This window comes from Gobio gobio, assembly GCF_949357685.1.
Source record: "Gobio gobio genome assembly, chromosome: 14".
NCBI lineage: Eukaryota > Metazoa > Chordata > Actinopteri > Cypriniformes > Gobionidae > Gobio > Gobio gobio.
In genome coordinates, this window is record NC_137107.1 from 163,677 (window position 1) to 180,752 (window position 17,076).

General features: G+C 44.8%; 1 protein-coding gene across 1 annotated transcript in view; it reads right to left on the reverse strand.

The window, feature by feature from the left end:
* LOC307136871 (E3 ubiquitin-protein ligase rnf213-alpha-like) overlaps nt 1-17,076 on the reverse strand; it is a 418,045-nt gene that overhangs the window by 120,535 nt on the left and 280,434 nt on the right. The window contains exons 49-51 of the mRNA XM_079834193.1: nt 6,850-6,960; nt 6,163-6,408; nt 5,998-6,073 (exon numbers count right to left, since the gene is read on the reverse strand). Of these exons, the coding sequence (XP_079690319.1) occupies nt 5,998-6,073; nt 6,163-6,408; nt 6,850-6,960 (433 nt within the window). The remainder of the gene's footprint in view (nt 1-5,997; nt 6,074-6,162; nt 6,409-6,849; nt 6,961-17,076) is intronic.

The following is a 17,076-nucleotide window of genomic DNA, read 5'->3' on the forward strand; positions in this document are numbered from 1 at the left end:
AACGGGGTTGAGTCCCTTTGCTTATTGCCTGATCTAGTTTCTTTTCTGGTGTTCCAGAAAAGGATTATTTTGGTTAATAAGCCTTGGTGACCTGAGGATAACAGTGGGGCATCCCCGCCGGGTCCATCTCTTCGGGACCCCACTCCTCTATCGCATCATGAGCATGTTGAGACTTTGTTCGTGGGTGGTTCATGTTCTCTCATGGGAACATGGCCACGTCGGCGCGTTGTTCATCCTGCCCCTTTCATAGGGGCTTGAGCGTTCAGCGTGCCGTGTGCCGTCGAGTCTGGCGGCCACGCCCACTGTCTCTCATGCCTGCTGGTAGCCCAGATGGGATTGCTGGTCCTTTTTTGAAAAAGAAGGGGGACCTAGCATTTCATTTGTGGCTCTGGCAGAGGACAGATGTCAATTCCTGCATCGGAGAGAGGGCTGTTATGCGTTGGAGATGATGACGCTGAGTTTCCCACTATAATAGTGTGTGCTCATGCTGAATCAGATTCAGTGTTGACAGCCATGCCTTCCAGGGTGGCTGCCTGGATGTGCATTGGAAGAATTTAGCAGTGTGGAGCTATTGGTGTCAAAATATGGAACGCCAAAAGGGCCATAATCTGTATTCATTTTTTCGCTCTCTCACTACCCTCTCTCCTGCATGCACGAGGGTAGTCTTGACTCAGGGGTTATGCAGGAACTGCGTGCAATGATAGACCTCGCTCTCCGGGTGACGGAAGTCACTGCACGCTCCCTGGGTCAGGCGATGTCCACATTAGTGGTCCAGGAAGCTGGGGCTAAACCTGGCAGATATGCGTGAGCCTGACAAAGTCTTCGGCGACTCTGTCGAGAACTCGCCCAGCAGTTCTTGGTGGCCCAGAAGCGGATGGAGGTGGTTTAATAAAAAAAAATTATAATAAAAAAAACATCCTGCCCCGACGACTAGCTGCTGCCTCCACCCAGTCGTCGGCTGCAGCACCTCCATCTGCTTGTCGCCGAGGATGCCCCCCCTGCGTCCGCCTCCGCCCCTGCAAAGCCAAGCAGCAGCCTCCACCCGGGCAGCAGGTGGCCGGGCGCAGGGGATGTGCCCAACCCGTCAAGGGTACCGTGAGTCCGCTAGCAAGCACAAGGGCGAGCGGCCCTGGAACGGGCAGCCCAGCGAGATGGCAAACTGCTCGGGGAGACGGTGTCCGCACCCCTCCCTCCCCCGGAGAAGGACCGAGGGGAGAATATTTATTCGGTTCGGTCCTGCCGCTGGCTCTCCGGAGTCCAGCGGTACCCACATTCTCAGAGCAGTTTCCTCCCTCCCTGGGCCCTGAGAGGGTCAGGTTGGCAGTGTGCGACGCCCCTGGGCCTTGCCACTCCTTTCCTCCCCTCTCCCCCTTCGCCAGGGGGCAGCAGTGTGGGCACCGAGGACGCCCTCGGGCCTTCTCACCCACACTCTGCCCCACCTGGAGTACTCAGACAACACTCCGGGCCGCCTCCGGGCCTCCCGAGTCGGGTCTGAGTGCTCCACCTCGCTGCCTCACCCCGGGTACATCTGTGGTGCCGATGATCCTGCTTGTTCGGTCTCTGGGGGCCTGGCTTGGCCTCCCCAGACCGTCACGCTGGCTCATCCGTACCATCAGACTCGGCTATGCGATTCAGTTCACACGCCGGCCTCCCAAGTACAGGGGCATCCTCTTCACCTCAGTGCAGAGCTCGGATGCCCATGTCTTGCGTTCAGAGATCGATGTCCTGCTGGCGAAGGGCGCGGTCGAGCCGGTTCCTCCAGCCGATATGAGGTTGGGGTTCTACAGCCCCTACTTCATTGTACCCAAGAAAGGGGGTGGGTTAAGACCAATCTTGGACCTGCGCATTTTGAATCGGGCCCTGCACAAGCTCCCGTTCAAAATGTTAACGCAGAAACTTATTTTCCAGTGCATCCGTCCCCAAGATTGGTTCGCAGCGATCGACCTGAAGGACGTGTACTTTCATGTCTCTATCCTTCCTTGACACAGACCGCTCCTGCGCTTTGCGTTCGAGGGGAAGGCATATCAGTACAAAGTCTTGCCCAAAGTCGTAGAGGCAGCCATTGTTCCGCTCAGAGAACGCGGCGTTCGCTTACTCAACTATCTCGATGACTGGCTTATTCTCGCCCAGTCTCGGGAGCAGTTGTGCGAACACAGGGACATGGTGCTCAGTCACCTCAGCCTGTTGGGACTTCGGGTCAACCGAGAGAAGAGCAAACTCTGCCCCACGCAGAGGATCTCTTATCTCGGTATGGAGTTGGATTCGGTCAACCGGACGGCGCGCCTCACTCCGGAGCACGTCCGGTCAGTGTTGAACTTCTTGAATACGTTCAATGGCAGGACAGCGGCTCCACTGAAATTTTTTCAGAGGCTCCTGGGGCAGATGGCATCTGCAGCCGCGGTAACGCCGCTCGGATTGCTTCATATGAGACCGCTTCAACGCTGGTTACACGACCGAGTCCCGAGATGGGCGTGGCACAGCGGTCAGTACCGGGTCCCAGTGACTCCTTATTGTCGCCAAACCTTCAACCCGTGGTCAGACCCCTCGTTTCTCCGGGCCGGTGTGTCCTTAGAACAGGTGTCGAGGCATGCTGTGGTTTTCACGGATGCCTCATCCACGGGTTGGGGGGCCACGTACAACGGGCACGCAGTTTCGGGTCTGTGGACAGGACCGCAACTGCGTTGGCATATCAATTGCCTAGAGCTTCTGGCGGTACGTCTTGCCCTGGCCCGGTTCAAGAAACCGCTCCAGGGCAAGCACGTACTGGTCCGTCTCCTCCTGTGGAGTCAGAAGTTTGTGAGGTCACTTCGTGCCATACACATCCCAGGTGCGCTGAACCAGACAGCCGACGAGCTCTCTCGTCAGTCGACACCTCCGGGAGAATGGCGACTCCACCCCCGGAGCGTCCAGCTGATATGGGACCTCTTTGGGGTTGCGCAGGTAGACCTGTTCGCTTCCCCGGGGGTCGACCCATTCCCAGTGGTACTACTACCTGACTGGAGGTACCTTAGGCATAGATGCACTGGCGCACAGCTGGCCCCGGGACCTACGCAAATATGCGTTTCCCCCAGTGAGCCTTCTTGCACAGACTCTGTGCAAGGTCAGGGAGGACGAGGAGCAGGTCTTGTTAGTTGCGCCCTATTGGCCCAACCGGACCTGGTTCCCCGAACTCACACTCCTCGCGACAGCCCCTCCCTGGCCGATTCCCCTGTGGAAGGACCTTCTTTCTCAGGGACTGGGCACTCTATGGGCACCCGCGTCCAGACCTCTGGAAACTCCATGTCTGGTCCCTGGACGGGACGCGGAGGTTCTAGGTGGCCTGCCACAAGCTGTGGTAGACACCATCGCTTCAGCTAGAGCCCCCTCTAAGAGGCGCCTCTACGCTCTGAAGTGGAACCTGTTCGTCGTCTGGTGCTCTTCGCGGAAGACCCCCGGAAGTGTTCGATTAACGTCGTGCTTTCCTTCCTGCAGGATGGGTTGGAGCGACGGCTGTCTCCCTCCACCCTCAAAGTGTACGTCGCTGCAATAGCGGCGGATCACGATGCAGTAGACGGTAAATCCTTAGGTAAGCACGAGTTAATCGTCAGGTTCCTCAGAGGTGCGAGGAGACTGAATCCTCCTCGTTCTACCTCGATACCCTCTTGGGACTTAGCCCTGGTGCTTAGAGCACTCCAGGGTCCTCCATTTGAGCCTTTGCAGTCAGTCGAGCTAAAAATCCTGTCCATGAAGACAGTCCTCCTGACCGCATTGGCCTCAATCAAGAGGGTAGGGGACCTGCATGCACTTTCGGTCGACGAATCGTGCCTAGAATTCGGGCCGACCAACTCTCACGTTGTCCTGAGACCCCAGCCTGGATATGTGCCCAAGGTTCCTACCACTCCCTTCCGGGACCAGGTAGTGAACCTGCAAGCGCTGCCTTCGGAGGAGGCAGACCCAGCCCTGGCTTTATGTCCCGTCCGCGCTCTTCGCGCTTACGTTGACCGGACTCTAAGCTTCAGATCCTCACAGCAGCTCTTCGTCTGTTACGGAGGTCAGCAGAAGGGAAAGGCTGTCTCCAAGCAGAGGTTGGCCCACTGGGCTGGGCGACACCTTTCACGTTCACTAGATTTTATAGTCTCCGTGTGGAGCCGGTATCTTCCCGCATCCTCGCCCCCCGGGGCCAGTAGCGCTAAGTACCCGTTCTAGTGTCGACTTGCAACGCCACTCCCGCCCTCTGGGCCGGATACGTGCATCCATTTTCTCCAGTTGTGTTCCCAGGAACCGGCTAACCCTGTCGAGCTCCTCCGTCACCCCTGCCGTGTCAGACGTTGCGGCCGTCCGGCGCCAGGCCTGCACCCGTATGCGTGTGGAATGTGTGTGTAGGCTGGGTTCCATATGTTGCGGTCCCCTAATGGCTACCCCATATGTGTATTCTTCCACGGTAACCGCTGCCTACTCGGCTAGCCCCGTGTCTTTCCCTTGACAGAGCCCGCTCTGTCGTCTCTGGGTGTGTTCTTCCCCCCATGGGACCAGGTTGGGTCCACCCCAGAGACCTCCATATGTTGCACTACCCTGATAGGTTAGTCCTGATGCGTATTTCCACCTCTCCTTCCACGAAGGATGTGGCTCCGCAGCGTACCATCTCCCGAGACGGGCACGCTTTCCCAGCATTATCCAATAGTCACGCTGAGTGGGTCTTGCAGGAACAGCAGTGACTGACCTCCCGGCGCTGGAAGGGCCAGCATCTCTGGCGTTTTGGTAGGGATCCCAATTCGTCGGTCAGTTCCCGACATACGTTGAATGTGACCGACTGAAAGGGAACGTCTCGGTTACGTATGCAAGCCTCATTCCCTGAAGGAGGGAACGGAGACGTATGTCTCGTCGCCAGGTGCTGTGCTTCAGCTGAAGGCCGAGCCACTTATCTCGGCTCCTCAGTTGAAAACGGTATGCGGTACTTCCACTTCCGTATTTATACCCGCAATGCGGGGCGGTGCGTGGAATGCGTGAACCGCATGCCAATTTTCATTGGCTCGTTTCTAATACACTCAAAGTAGATTGGTGTCTGAGAACAGATCCCAATTCGTCGGTCAGTTCCGACGTACGTCTCTGTTCCCTCCTTCAGGGAACGAGGGTTACATGCGTAACCGAGACGTTTTCATATCTGTTTTTTGTGTTTATTTAAAATAAGACAAATCCGATATTATTTTAATCTTATAAAATAATTCTGTTATTATCTTATGTTATTTAACAGTTGAGATGTTCTTTAATGCTGATCTGACAGCAGAAGACACTAGCCGGGATTCACACCCCAGTTGTGCAGGTGGGGTGTGTGTGTGTGTTTTCACTGCGATACAATCAGCCCCTGTTAGAAATGTGCTATTATATTCTATACTTTTAAGAATTCTTTTGAGAAACCATGTGAAAAGGGTGAATAATGACTGAGAGTTAATGTTCAGAAATTAGTCATTATCATGATGTTCTGAGCTCTGCTGCATAGCTTTATTTAGCCATGGGTTTGTAGTCTCAAAAATGAGTATATTTTTAATGATTATAAAAATGGCATTATTTTATTTTATAAAGTTAATAATTGTATTTTGTTGACAAAATATTTTAGTTTGTCTTGTATATTTTTTTGATTATATCAGGTAACATTTTAAGCTGTTATTTGGTCATGTTACATTGTACCCCACATATGGGGCATGTTGTCACATTTCTCTTCCATTCTTTCGGGGTAAATCATGAAAAAAATATACACTTTATTAATGAAACAAAACCACATCATTGTACTAGACATGTGTGCAATTAATGTGGGAAACAATAAATACTCTGAACCCCAAGTGGATTTACACAAACTGAGACATTCAGAAAGCGTCAGGTTGTGCCCCGCTCTCCCCTATTTCTGATTTACCATTGACTATTAACCATTGAGTTTCCAGGTGTATAGAACAGTGACAGGTCTTGAATTTTGCATGACATTGGCAATTTCTATAGTAGCACAAATACACAGAATCTACTCACAATACCACTGGACACCTTTCATGACCTGATGGGCAACAGCCAACATGTCATCCGGCATAGTTGGGATGAAGGAAGCCTGTGAGAAGAACATGACAGAAATCTCACACTCAAACAAATTCTAGTCACCATGTGACTCAATGATGTCATATTGTAAAAGGTTCCTACTTTCATGTTGTTTGGGAACAGTGCCAGTTTCTGCAGTGGCTGCAGTAAAGGCAAATCATTTCCACACAGCAGGACTGCAGCCATGTGAACAGTAACCTCCACCACAAGAAACTCTTCGCTTGACATCTGTGGCTGTACAGCTAGAGCCTTTAGACCATTATTCACCAGCTCTTCAGCAAACTTTTTTATTTTATCGTTGTCGAAGATGTCTGTACTCTTGATAAAATTTTGAAGGCCATCACATTGCTATAGAAAACAAAGGCAAGGATATCAGGCATAGGGATATGCCTTTATAAGTATACAGATGCTACACACAGCCATAAACAGCACACATTACCACATTTAACTCCTCTACCATAAACACAACTCTTCTTCTGGTGTTTATGAATAATAGCATTTACTTTGCTTTCTCTTTATTACTTCAACATGACTTTGATCAATTAACAGGCACATCCATCTGTGTAATAAATGCCCATTGGGCTGGGGATGAATTTGTAAGTTCTAAAAGTTACAGTATGTTTTCATAGGACACAAACCTCTTTTAATCATCTTTTAAACCCTTTAATCATAACCCTCTAACCAAGAGGTTTGGTCACTTTAGAACATACTGTTCTTTCAAATTCAGCATTACTTTGGATTTGTAAAGCAATAAATGCCTTGTTGTGTAGCATATGTTTGTGTTTTTACCTCAGGTTTAGGGTGCAAGTTGGGATTTTCATTTCTATAGAGGGAGGTGACTTCTCTGAACAAAGCCATTAGCACGTACACAGCTTTCTTCATGAGCGTGCTGTTGCAATCCTTCAAACAAAGATTTGATACAATATCAGCATTGATAAAGCAGTTTATCAGAGTGTGGGAGAGAAATGTCAAATATTTGATTGGATATTTAAGGATTTCATTAGAGTATCTACATAATAGTGTCAAATCAACCAAATATTTGATATGATATTTGAGCTTATTTCTGTTATTTGTAACATTTTCATGGCTAAAGTCTGATTACTCTGTACTCAGCACAAACTCTGCTACAATAATATGTGAGAAGCATGTGTGTAAAAGTTTGTAGTTTTGAGAAAATTACGTTTATGCATGGTTTGTGAAAAAAAATCACTGAAATAAGGCATAAAACCCATACTGAATATTTGTTCACAAGACTTTTGAAAACTGGATCACGTAGACTAGAACTTTTGCTTCAAGACAATGTAAAAATCACTCTGGCTACTCATTCACATTGAGTTGCTCTCTATTTGAGCATGCTTGTCGTGCGTCTACATTTAAAATAACAAACTTGAGCGTGTAAAAGACGTAACATATGTGGCCAGCGCCTTAGTCAGTGGTTAGATCAGTGTAGCAGTCAATAAATGGGACAGTCATGTACCGGACATTTAGGCCCAATATATAGGACGTCCTGGCTAATTCGCATCACCCACTTATAATTAGCGAGCGTTTAGTCGGAAGATGATGGCCGAAGCAGATGAAGATGTGTGTGAGCTACGGGATCTGCTACAGCAGGTCACCCGTGGCCTCAAGTTCAGTCTATGTTTTCACTCCAAGATGTCAAAAAGAATAGTTTCATAATGCGATGCATGCTGTGTGCACCAAAACATCTCAGCATACAAGAATTCCAGCTCCAACCTGAAAAAAAACATGTAGCTTGTTTTTTTTGCTCCTGCCTGATCGATTGCTCCTGATCGATTGCTCCTGTCTCCTGTTTGCCTCCTGCTGTGTCTGTAGCTCTGTACAGCCTTGCTTGCATTTGAATCTCTATTTTGATATATTTCCTCTTTATTCTACTGCTAAATACAACTTACTCATCACCATACATTGTTTAAAAATTGCCTATCACGTTCAATTTGACATTGCTAGCTTTTAATCTAAACACCATCACACGTTAGCATTCCGCTAGCCTGTTAGCTTGTCATCTCTGCACCCGGGTCTCCTGTTTTCTGAGTTCATAAAACCCGTGGTGAGTTGGATTAGTAAATAGTGTCCAGCAAACAACTGTGGTAAGTTGGATTAATCAACAAACACGTAAGTCATGTCTTCTCCTGTCATTGTCTCTTGCACCGCATGCTGCATGTTCAGTATAGGCTTCTCCACTGGCGAATAGGGCTTCACATGTGATAAATGTAAGGAGATAGTTAGGCTGACGGAGAAGATTTCAGAATTAGAAACACGCATCCATACTTTATCTGAGAGTAGTGAGGATGTAACAGCTTTAGAAACTGATTTCGATGTGAATAGCTTAGTGAACTCTGTACATTCTTCCGTTCCGGCTGCAGGGCCCGCGCAGCAGGGCAACTGGGTAACAGTGAGACGGCATAGTCGCGGATCAAAGAACCGCTTTTCCGTTCCGGTTAGAACATCAAACAGGTTCTCCCCTCTCAGTGAAGCACCCACTGAGTGTCCTGTTGAAAGTGCCCTAGTCATTGGCGATTCTATTACACGGAACGTGAAGATACAGACACCAGCCATCATAGTCACATGTTTACCGGGAGCCAGAGCGCCTGACATCAAAGCAAATTTAAAAGTGCTGGCTAAAGCTAATCGTAAATTCTCTAAGATTATTATTGACGTCGGCACTAATGATGTTCGACTTCGCCAGTCGGAGATCACCAAAATTAACATTAAAGAGGTGTATGAACTCGCTAGTACGATGTCAGAGGCTGTTTATTGTTCTGGACCGCTCCCCGTTAGAAGGAGTGATGAGATAGTTAGCAGGCTAACATCACTCAATGGCTGGTTGTCTAAGTGGTGTCCGCAAAATAACATAGGGTTCACAGACAACTGGAAAAGTTTTTGGGGCAGACCTGACCTGTTGAAGAAGGATGGCATCCATCCCTCCTGGGGTGGTTCCGCTCTTCTCTCTAGTAGTTTGGCACATAGTCTTAGAGCTAAACCTTGACTCACTAGGGCCCAGGTCAGGAAGCAGACAAACTGGTTAAAGTCAAGTCAAGTCAACTTTATTTATATAGCGCTTTTAACAATGTAGATTGTTTCAAAGCAGCTTTACAGTGTTAAACAGGAAAATAATGCAGCATAATTTTATTCAGCTGTATAGCCATTCTGGAAAAATTTCAAGTATCATACAGTGACAGTGTGGGCTTTAGATCAATAATTTGATCAGTAATTTAGTTTAAATGGTTAATTTAGTTTATTATTTAGATGTATTTCGATGTTTAGTTGACAAATTTAGTGTCCCCAACTGAGCACGCCAAGCCAGAGGCAACAGTGGCAAGGAAACCAAAACCCCATTAGGTGACCTAATGGAGAAAAATAAACCTTGGGAGAAACCAGGCTCAGTCGGGGTGCCAGTTCTCCTCTGGCCAATTAACAAACAGCGTATTATTATTATTATTCTGGCAGTTTTACAGCTCGGAGGTCATAATAGATCAGAATATTCGAGGGACCGGGGGCAACATGCTGGAGACGGGTTTATTGAGGATGATGTTGATTAAATAATTATTAAAGTGCAATATTCGAATGATCGGAGGCAACACGCTGGAGACGGGTTTATTGAGGATGACATATCGATTTAAGTATTATTTAATTGTAATAGTCGAACAATCAGAGTCAACACGCCGGAGACGGGTTTATTGAGATGCCGTGTCGATGAGGCAGTTGCAGGGGGAGTCTAATCACGGTCTCCCAGACACTTCGGGGTCCTGTGTTGGTCTTCTCTGGGCGCAGGTCCACCATCTGAACTGGATACGGCCCGGATCCGGCTAACTGCAGTAAACCTCGGGATAAAACAGAGAGACTATCATTAGCGTAGATGCCATTCTTCTGATGATGTAACGAGTACATCAGGTGTTATGGGAAGTGTTCCCGGTTCCGGCTGACCTAGTTAATGCAGCCTAACAATCATTTCATTGAAAAAGTGTTTTATGTGTATGCCACAGTAAAGAGATGTGTTTTTAGTCTAGATTTAAACTGACAGAGTGTGTCTGCTTCCCGAACAATGTTAGGAAGACTGTTCCAGAGTTTAGGTGCTAAATAGGAAAACGATCGACCGCCTGCAGTTGATTTGGATATTCTCGGTATGATCAACTGGCCAGAATTGAACCGCAGTAGACGTGATGGAGTATAATATGTTAAGAGCTCGCTCAAGTATTGGGGAGCTAAACCATTTAGTGCTTTGTAAGTAATAAGTAAGATTTTAAAATTTATGCGATGTTTAATAGGCAGCCAGTGCAGTGTTGACAGAACTGGGCTAATATGGTCATACTTCCTGGTTCTAGTAAGAACTCGAGCTGCTGCGTTTTGGACCAGCTGGAGTTTATTTATTAAGCGAGCAGGGCAACCACCCAGTAGAGCATTACAATAATCTAACCTTGAGGTCATGAACGCATGAACTAACTGTTCAGCATTTTGCATTGAGAGCATGTGCCGTAATTTAGATATATTTTTAAGATGGTAGAATGCAGTTTTACAGATGCTAGAAACGTGGCTTTCAAACGAAAGATTGGTATCAAAGAGCACACCCAGGTTCCTCACTGACGACGAGGACTTGACAGAACAGCCATCAAGTGTTAGACAGTATTCTAGGTTACTACTTGTGGAGCTTTTTTGTCCAATAATTAAAAATTCAGTTTTTTCTGAATTGAGTTGCAGGAAATTACCGGTCATCCAATGTTTTATATCAGCTATGCATTCCGTTAATCTTCCGTTAATAAACAGAGCGTCTGCTAGCTGTCTCACGTCACCGGAGTCAGATCAATCCCAGCACATAGAGACTCTTTCACCTAGATATTATCACATAGAGACTGTGTCTGTTCCCCGAATTAGTAAATACAAAAAAACATCAAAACCATTCAACAGTAAAAATGTAATTGATGTCCGACAAATAAACAACAGATATAATACAGATGAACAATTGATAAAGCTTGGGTTGCTGAATATTAGATCCCTTTCCCCAAAAGCGCTTATTGTTAATGATATTATTAAAGATAATAATCTAGATGTGCTCTGTTTGACAGAAACCTGGCTAAAACCTGACGACTACATTACTTTAAATGAGTCAACCCCCCAAGATTGTTATAAACATGAGCCGCGTCTGAAAGGTAAAGGGGGAGGGGTTGCTGTAATTTATAATAATATCTTCAGTATTACTCAGAAGTCTAGTTTCAAATATAATTCCTTCGAAGTTTTGGTGCTTTATGTAACGCTATATAGTGTACATGATAAAACCCATTCAACATTTGTGTTAGCTACTGTATACAGGCCACCAGGGCATAATACAGACTTTATCAAAGAATTTGCTGATTTTCTATCAGAGTTAGTTCTGGCCGTAGATAAAGTACTAATTGTTGGTGATTTTAATATCCATGAAGACAATGAAAAAGACGCATTGGGATTGGCATTTAAAGATACACTAAACTCTATTGGAGTTAGGCAACACGTGTCAGGACCCACTCATCGCCATAATCATACTTTAGACCTAATATTGTCACATGGAATTAATGTTGATACCGTTGAAATTCTGCAGCAGAGCGATGACATCTCAGATCATTACCTAGTATCTTGTATACTTAATTTAGCTAACACTGCAAAGCCGCCCCCTCGCTTCAAAAATGGCAGGACAATCACTGCCGCTACTAAAGATGGCTTTTTAAATAATCTTCCTCATCAGTATCATCTCCTCAGCAACCCAGATAGCATAGAAGAACTCGATGCTGCAACAGAAACTATTGACTCTCTCTTTTCCAGTACTTTAGACACAGTTGCTCCTCTGCGCTTAAAGAAGATTAAAGAAAATAGTCCAACGCCGTGGTACAACGAGCATACACACACACACACACACACACACGCACTGCTATAGGAGAAGACACACACACACACACACACACACACACACACACACGCACTGCTATAGGAGAAGACACACACACACACACACACACGCACTGCTATAGGAGAAGACACACACACACACACACACACACACACACATACACACTGCTATAGGAGAAGAAGAATTGGCTAAACTCGTTAAATCATCAAAATCAACAACATGTATGCTTGACCCTGTACCGACTAGGCTATTAAAAGAGATGCTACCAGAGGTCATAGATCCTCTTCTTAATATCATTAATTCATCTTTGTCATTAGGATATGTACCGAAAACTTTTAAGTTGGCTATTTTTAAACCACTTATTAAAAAAACGCAACTTGATCCTACAGAATTAGTCAATTATAGACCAATCTCAAATCTACCCTTTCTGTCAGAAACACTAGAAAAGGCAGTGTCTTCACAATTATGCTCCTTTTTAGAAAGAAATGGTATCTGTGAGGATTTCCAGTCAGGATTTAGAGCGTATCATAGTCCTGAGACTGCTCTCATCAGAGTTACACATGATTTACTCTTATCATCTGATCGTGGCTGTATCTCTCTATTAGTGTTACTCCATCTTAGCGCTGCATTTGATACCATCGACCACAACATTCTTTTGAATAGACTCGAAAATGATGTAGGTATTAGTGGAATTGCTTTATCATGGTTTAAATCATACCTATGCGACCGTTATCAGTTTGTAGCAGTAAATGAAGAGATGTCACACCAATCAAAAGTTCAGTATGGAGTACCACAAGGCTCAGTGCTAGGACCGCTACTCTTCACTCTTCAGTTCTATATTTCTTCACGCCCTGAAGAAACTTACCAATTCACAAGATTAACGGAATGCAGAGCTGATATAAAACACTGGATGACCGGTAATTTCCTGCAACTCAATTAAGAAAAAACAGAATTTTTAATTATTGGACAAAAAAGCTCCACAAGTAGTGCCCTAGAATATTGTCTAACACTTGATGCTGCTCTGTCCAGTGCTCGTGGTCAGTGAGGAACCTGGGTGTGCTCTTTGATACCAATCTTTCGTTTGAAAGCCACGTTTCTAGCATCTGTAAAACTGCATTCTACTATCTTAAAAATATATCAAAATTACAGCACATGCTCTCAATGCAAGATGCTGAACAGTTAGTTCATGCGTTCATGACCTCAAGGCTAGATTATTGTAATGCTCTACTGGGTGGTTGCCCTGCTCGCTTAATAAATAAACTCCAGCTGGTCCAAAACGCAGCAGCTCCAGTTCTTACTAGAACCAGGAAGTGTGACCATATTAGCCCAGTTCTGTCAACATTGCACTGGCTGCCTATTAAACATTGCATACATTTTAAAATCTTGCTTATTACTTACAAAGCACTAAATGGTTTATCTCCAGCACTTGAGCGAGCTCTGAACACATTATACTCCATCACGTCTACTGCGCTCTCTAAACTCTGGCCAGTTGATCATACTGAGAATATCCAAATCAACTGCAGGCGGTCGATCCTTTTCCTATTTAGCTCCTAAACTCTGGAACAGTCTTCCTAGCATTGTTGGGGAAGCAGACACACTCTGTCAGTTTAAATCTAGACTAAAAACACATCTCTTTACTGTGGCATACACATAAAACACTTTCTCAATTAAATGATTGTTAGGCTGCATTAACTAGGTCAGCCGGAACCGGGAACACTTCCCATAACACCTGATGTACTTGTGACATCATCAGAAGAATGGCATCTACGCTAATGCTAGTCTCTCTGTTTATCCCGAGGTTTACTGCAGTCAGCCGGATCCGGGCCGGATCCAGATCAGATGCTGGACCTGCGGCCAGAGAAGACCAACACATGACCCTGAAGTGTCTGAGAGAGCGTGATTAGCCTCCCCCTGAAACTGCCTCATCGACACGGCATCCTCAATAAACCGTCTCCAGCGGGATGACTCCGATTGTTCCAATATTCCGATCTATTATGACCTCTGACCTGTAAAGCTGCCAGAATAATAATCATAATACGCTGTTTGTTAATTGGCCAGAGGAGAACTGCCCCCCTGACTGAGTCTGGTTTCTCCAAGGTTTATTTTCCTCCATTCTGCTCCTGATGGGGTTTTGGTTTCCTTGCCACTGTTGCCTCTGGCTTGGCGTGCTCAGTTGGGGACACTAAATTGTTCAAAATTTTTCAACTAAATATCCAAATAAATCGAATTATTAAACTAAATTATCCATATAAACAAAATTACTGATCTAATTATTGATCTAAAGCCCACACTGTCACTGTATGATAATTGAAATGAACTGATGACATCACCGTTTTCCCCAGAATGGCTGTACGGCTGAATAAAATTATGTTGCATTATTTTCCTATTTAACACTGTAAAGCGGCTCTGAGACAATCTGCATTGTTAAAAGCGCTTAAATTCTTAAAAGATCACATCATTTACTGATCAACAGACTGTGTATTCGATACTCATCACTGCAGCCTTTCATGTGATGGGGAAAGATCTAAAAATAATGCTTCAATCAACACTTTGACGATTCGTTCATCTTAGGAAACTAAGGGAAGCTCATCTGTCTCCTCACATCCTACTGAACTTTTACAGCTGCACTATTGAAAGCATTCTCATAAACTGCATCACAGTGTGGTATGGTAACAGCACTGTCGCAGACCAGAAGGCCCTCCAGGGGGTGGTGAAAACTGCCCAATACATCACTGGTGACATTTTACACAAACGCTGCCTAAAGAGAGTGAGAAGTATTCTCAAAGACTCTTCTCACCCAAACCATACACTGTTTACTTTACTCCCATCTGGGAGACGTTATAGGAGGCTTCGCTGTCGCACCAGCAGATTCAGGAACAGATTCTTTCCCTCAACTGTCAGCCTACTGAACTCCAATCTCAGATGCTGAACAATACAACATAGACTGATTTAATTTTCTTTTTGCACATTTCTACCTCTAAACATTTAGCCATTTACACTTAGCCATTTTCACTGTTGTACATCATGCATGTATGTATGTATATAAGTATGTGTGTGTGTGTGTGTGTGTGTGTGTGTGTGTGTGTGTGTGTGTGTGTGTGTGTGTGTGTGTGTGTGTGTGTGTGTGTGTGTGTGTGTGTGTGTGTGTGTGTGTGTGTATGTGCATGTGTGTATGTGCGTGTGTGCGTGTGTGAATGTGTATGTATGTATATGGATACCTCATTGATTAACGCTCATTGATTAATGCACCTCCTGTTTTATATACTGTACTTATATACTATGTACTTGTCCATCTCACAACTTGCACTATGTATAATAATATATTTCTATATTCATATACATATTACATATTTATTTATAAATTGTATTTGCACTTCTGGTTGGATGCTAACTGCATTTCATTAGCTCTGTACCTGTACTTAGCTCATTGACAATAAAGTTGAATTTGATTTGATCTCGACAGCTATGATGGTAAAAAACGTAGTAAAAGCATACGAGAGGGTTCCACATGTTGCACAGATAGAATAAGGACGAAGAAGACAGGGTCATGTGACTGGGACTCAGAAGGGACTGGTGTCAGAGGACTGGTGTTTATTCAGAACTCTCAGATACAAACACAATAAACTCTCAACGCTCTCAACAACTCGGTACAATATAACTCTCTCAGCAATCTTTCCCCAGCTCTGCGTCTCTCTGGTCCACGAGTACCGTCCGTCTCTCTCTGGACTCTGGAGTCAGACCATGCCTCGCTAAACCACGCCCCCTCCGCCACATAATCTAGTACTCATTTCAAATGCAAAGATGTCAGCCAATCACAACAGTGGGCCTTTACACTGAAGTCTCACAGCAGACACGCCACTTCAAACAGAGTATTCAAGCCAGAGGGGTAATATCAGTATAGAAAAATGCCTTTTATTTCTAAATTATGACATTTGTTGATGTAAAAACCATACTAACAAAATAAGTGCACCTCAGGAAACATTATAAAATAATACAAAAATCCATGCCATGGGACCTCTAATGGTAATTTTGTAACTATGGGCACTTTCCCCTTATTGTAATACTAATTCACACACTGTCCATTTGTTTTCCTCAGATGCGCTCTTGTGCAAGCAATGACAAATCGTTTCGTCCAAACAACACACGTCCACGAACAAACATTCACATCTGCACATTTGCATATCCTTTTTTTCACAAAAGGAAACAAATTGGATAGCCTAATGTGACGTCTTGCATTTATACACAAATCCGGACAGACGCCTGTGTGAAGTGTAGAAAATACATACACATATAAACAGGATTGTATTTTATTCCTACCTAAAGAATGCATTTACTTATAAAAATATAAGAACAAACTGGTTTTATATTTCTGGTATTTTATATTTCTGGTTTCTAGCTCTGGTTAGCCCAGCACACCATTAATTGATACTGTTTAACCATTAATAACACAGAGATGTGTGGAAGCTCTCCAAGTAGTCTGAAATTCAGGGTTTTCGCTTCTTATCAATCAGATCGAAAGTAACTAGTAACTAACTATTTGAGTAGTTTTTTCATCGAATACTTTCTTACTCTTACTCAAGCAACTATTATGATTGTTACTTGTACTTTTACTTGAGTACAGATTTTGGCTACTTTACCCACCTCTTTTTTTTAGCATTGAAAGGTTGCCTACCTGTCTATATTTCATATTTCAACATGTTTCCGTTGATTTCACACATTTTATTCTGGCAATAGTTCAACTAGTAGCCTACAATGTGACGTTTATGCATCATAACTGTAATATAAGTGAGAATAAATGTTTTACCTTAAATTCTCATCTTAAAATCGTGTTCTTCTGAGGTAAATTCAAGGTAAACTTGCAGCGTGTCTTCCGAACTCGATGAAAATCAGAAGAATGATGAAGCTGATGCTTTCTTTTGAGGTGATGGGGGGCGTTTACAGGTTCGCATTCCATCACGTGGGCGACTAACATGTGAATCTCTTTGTGCACGTGGGTGTGGTCAGATTAAAGATAATGAGGCTCCGTTTGAGGAACTGTACCTCTCGCTGTTTTCATACGAATTACATAAACGGAGAATATTTGTTTTTGATATAAACTAGTTAATTTAAAATTAGACATTTCA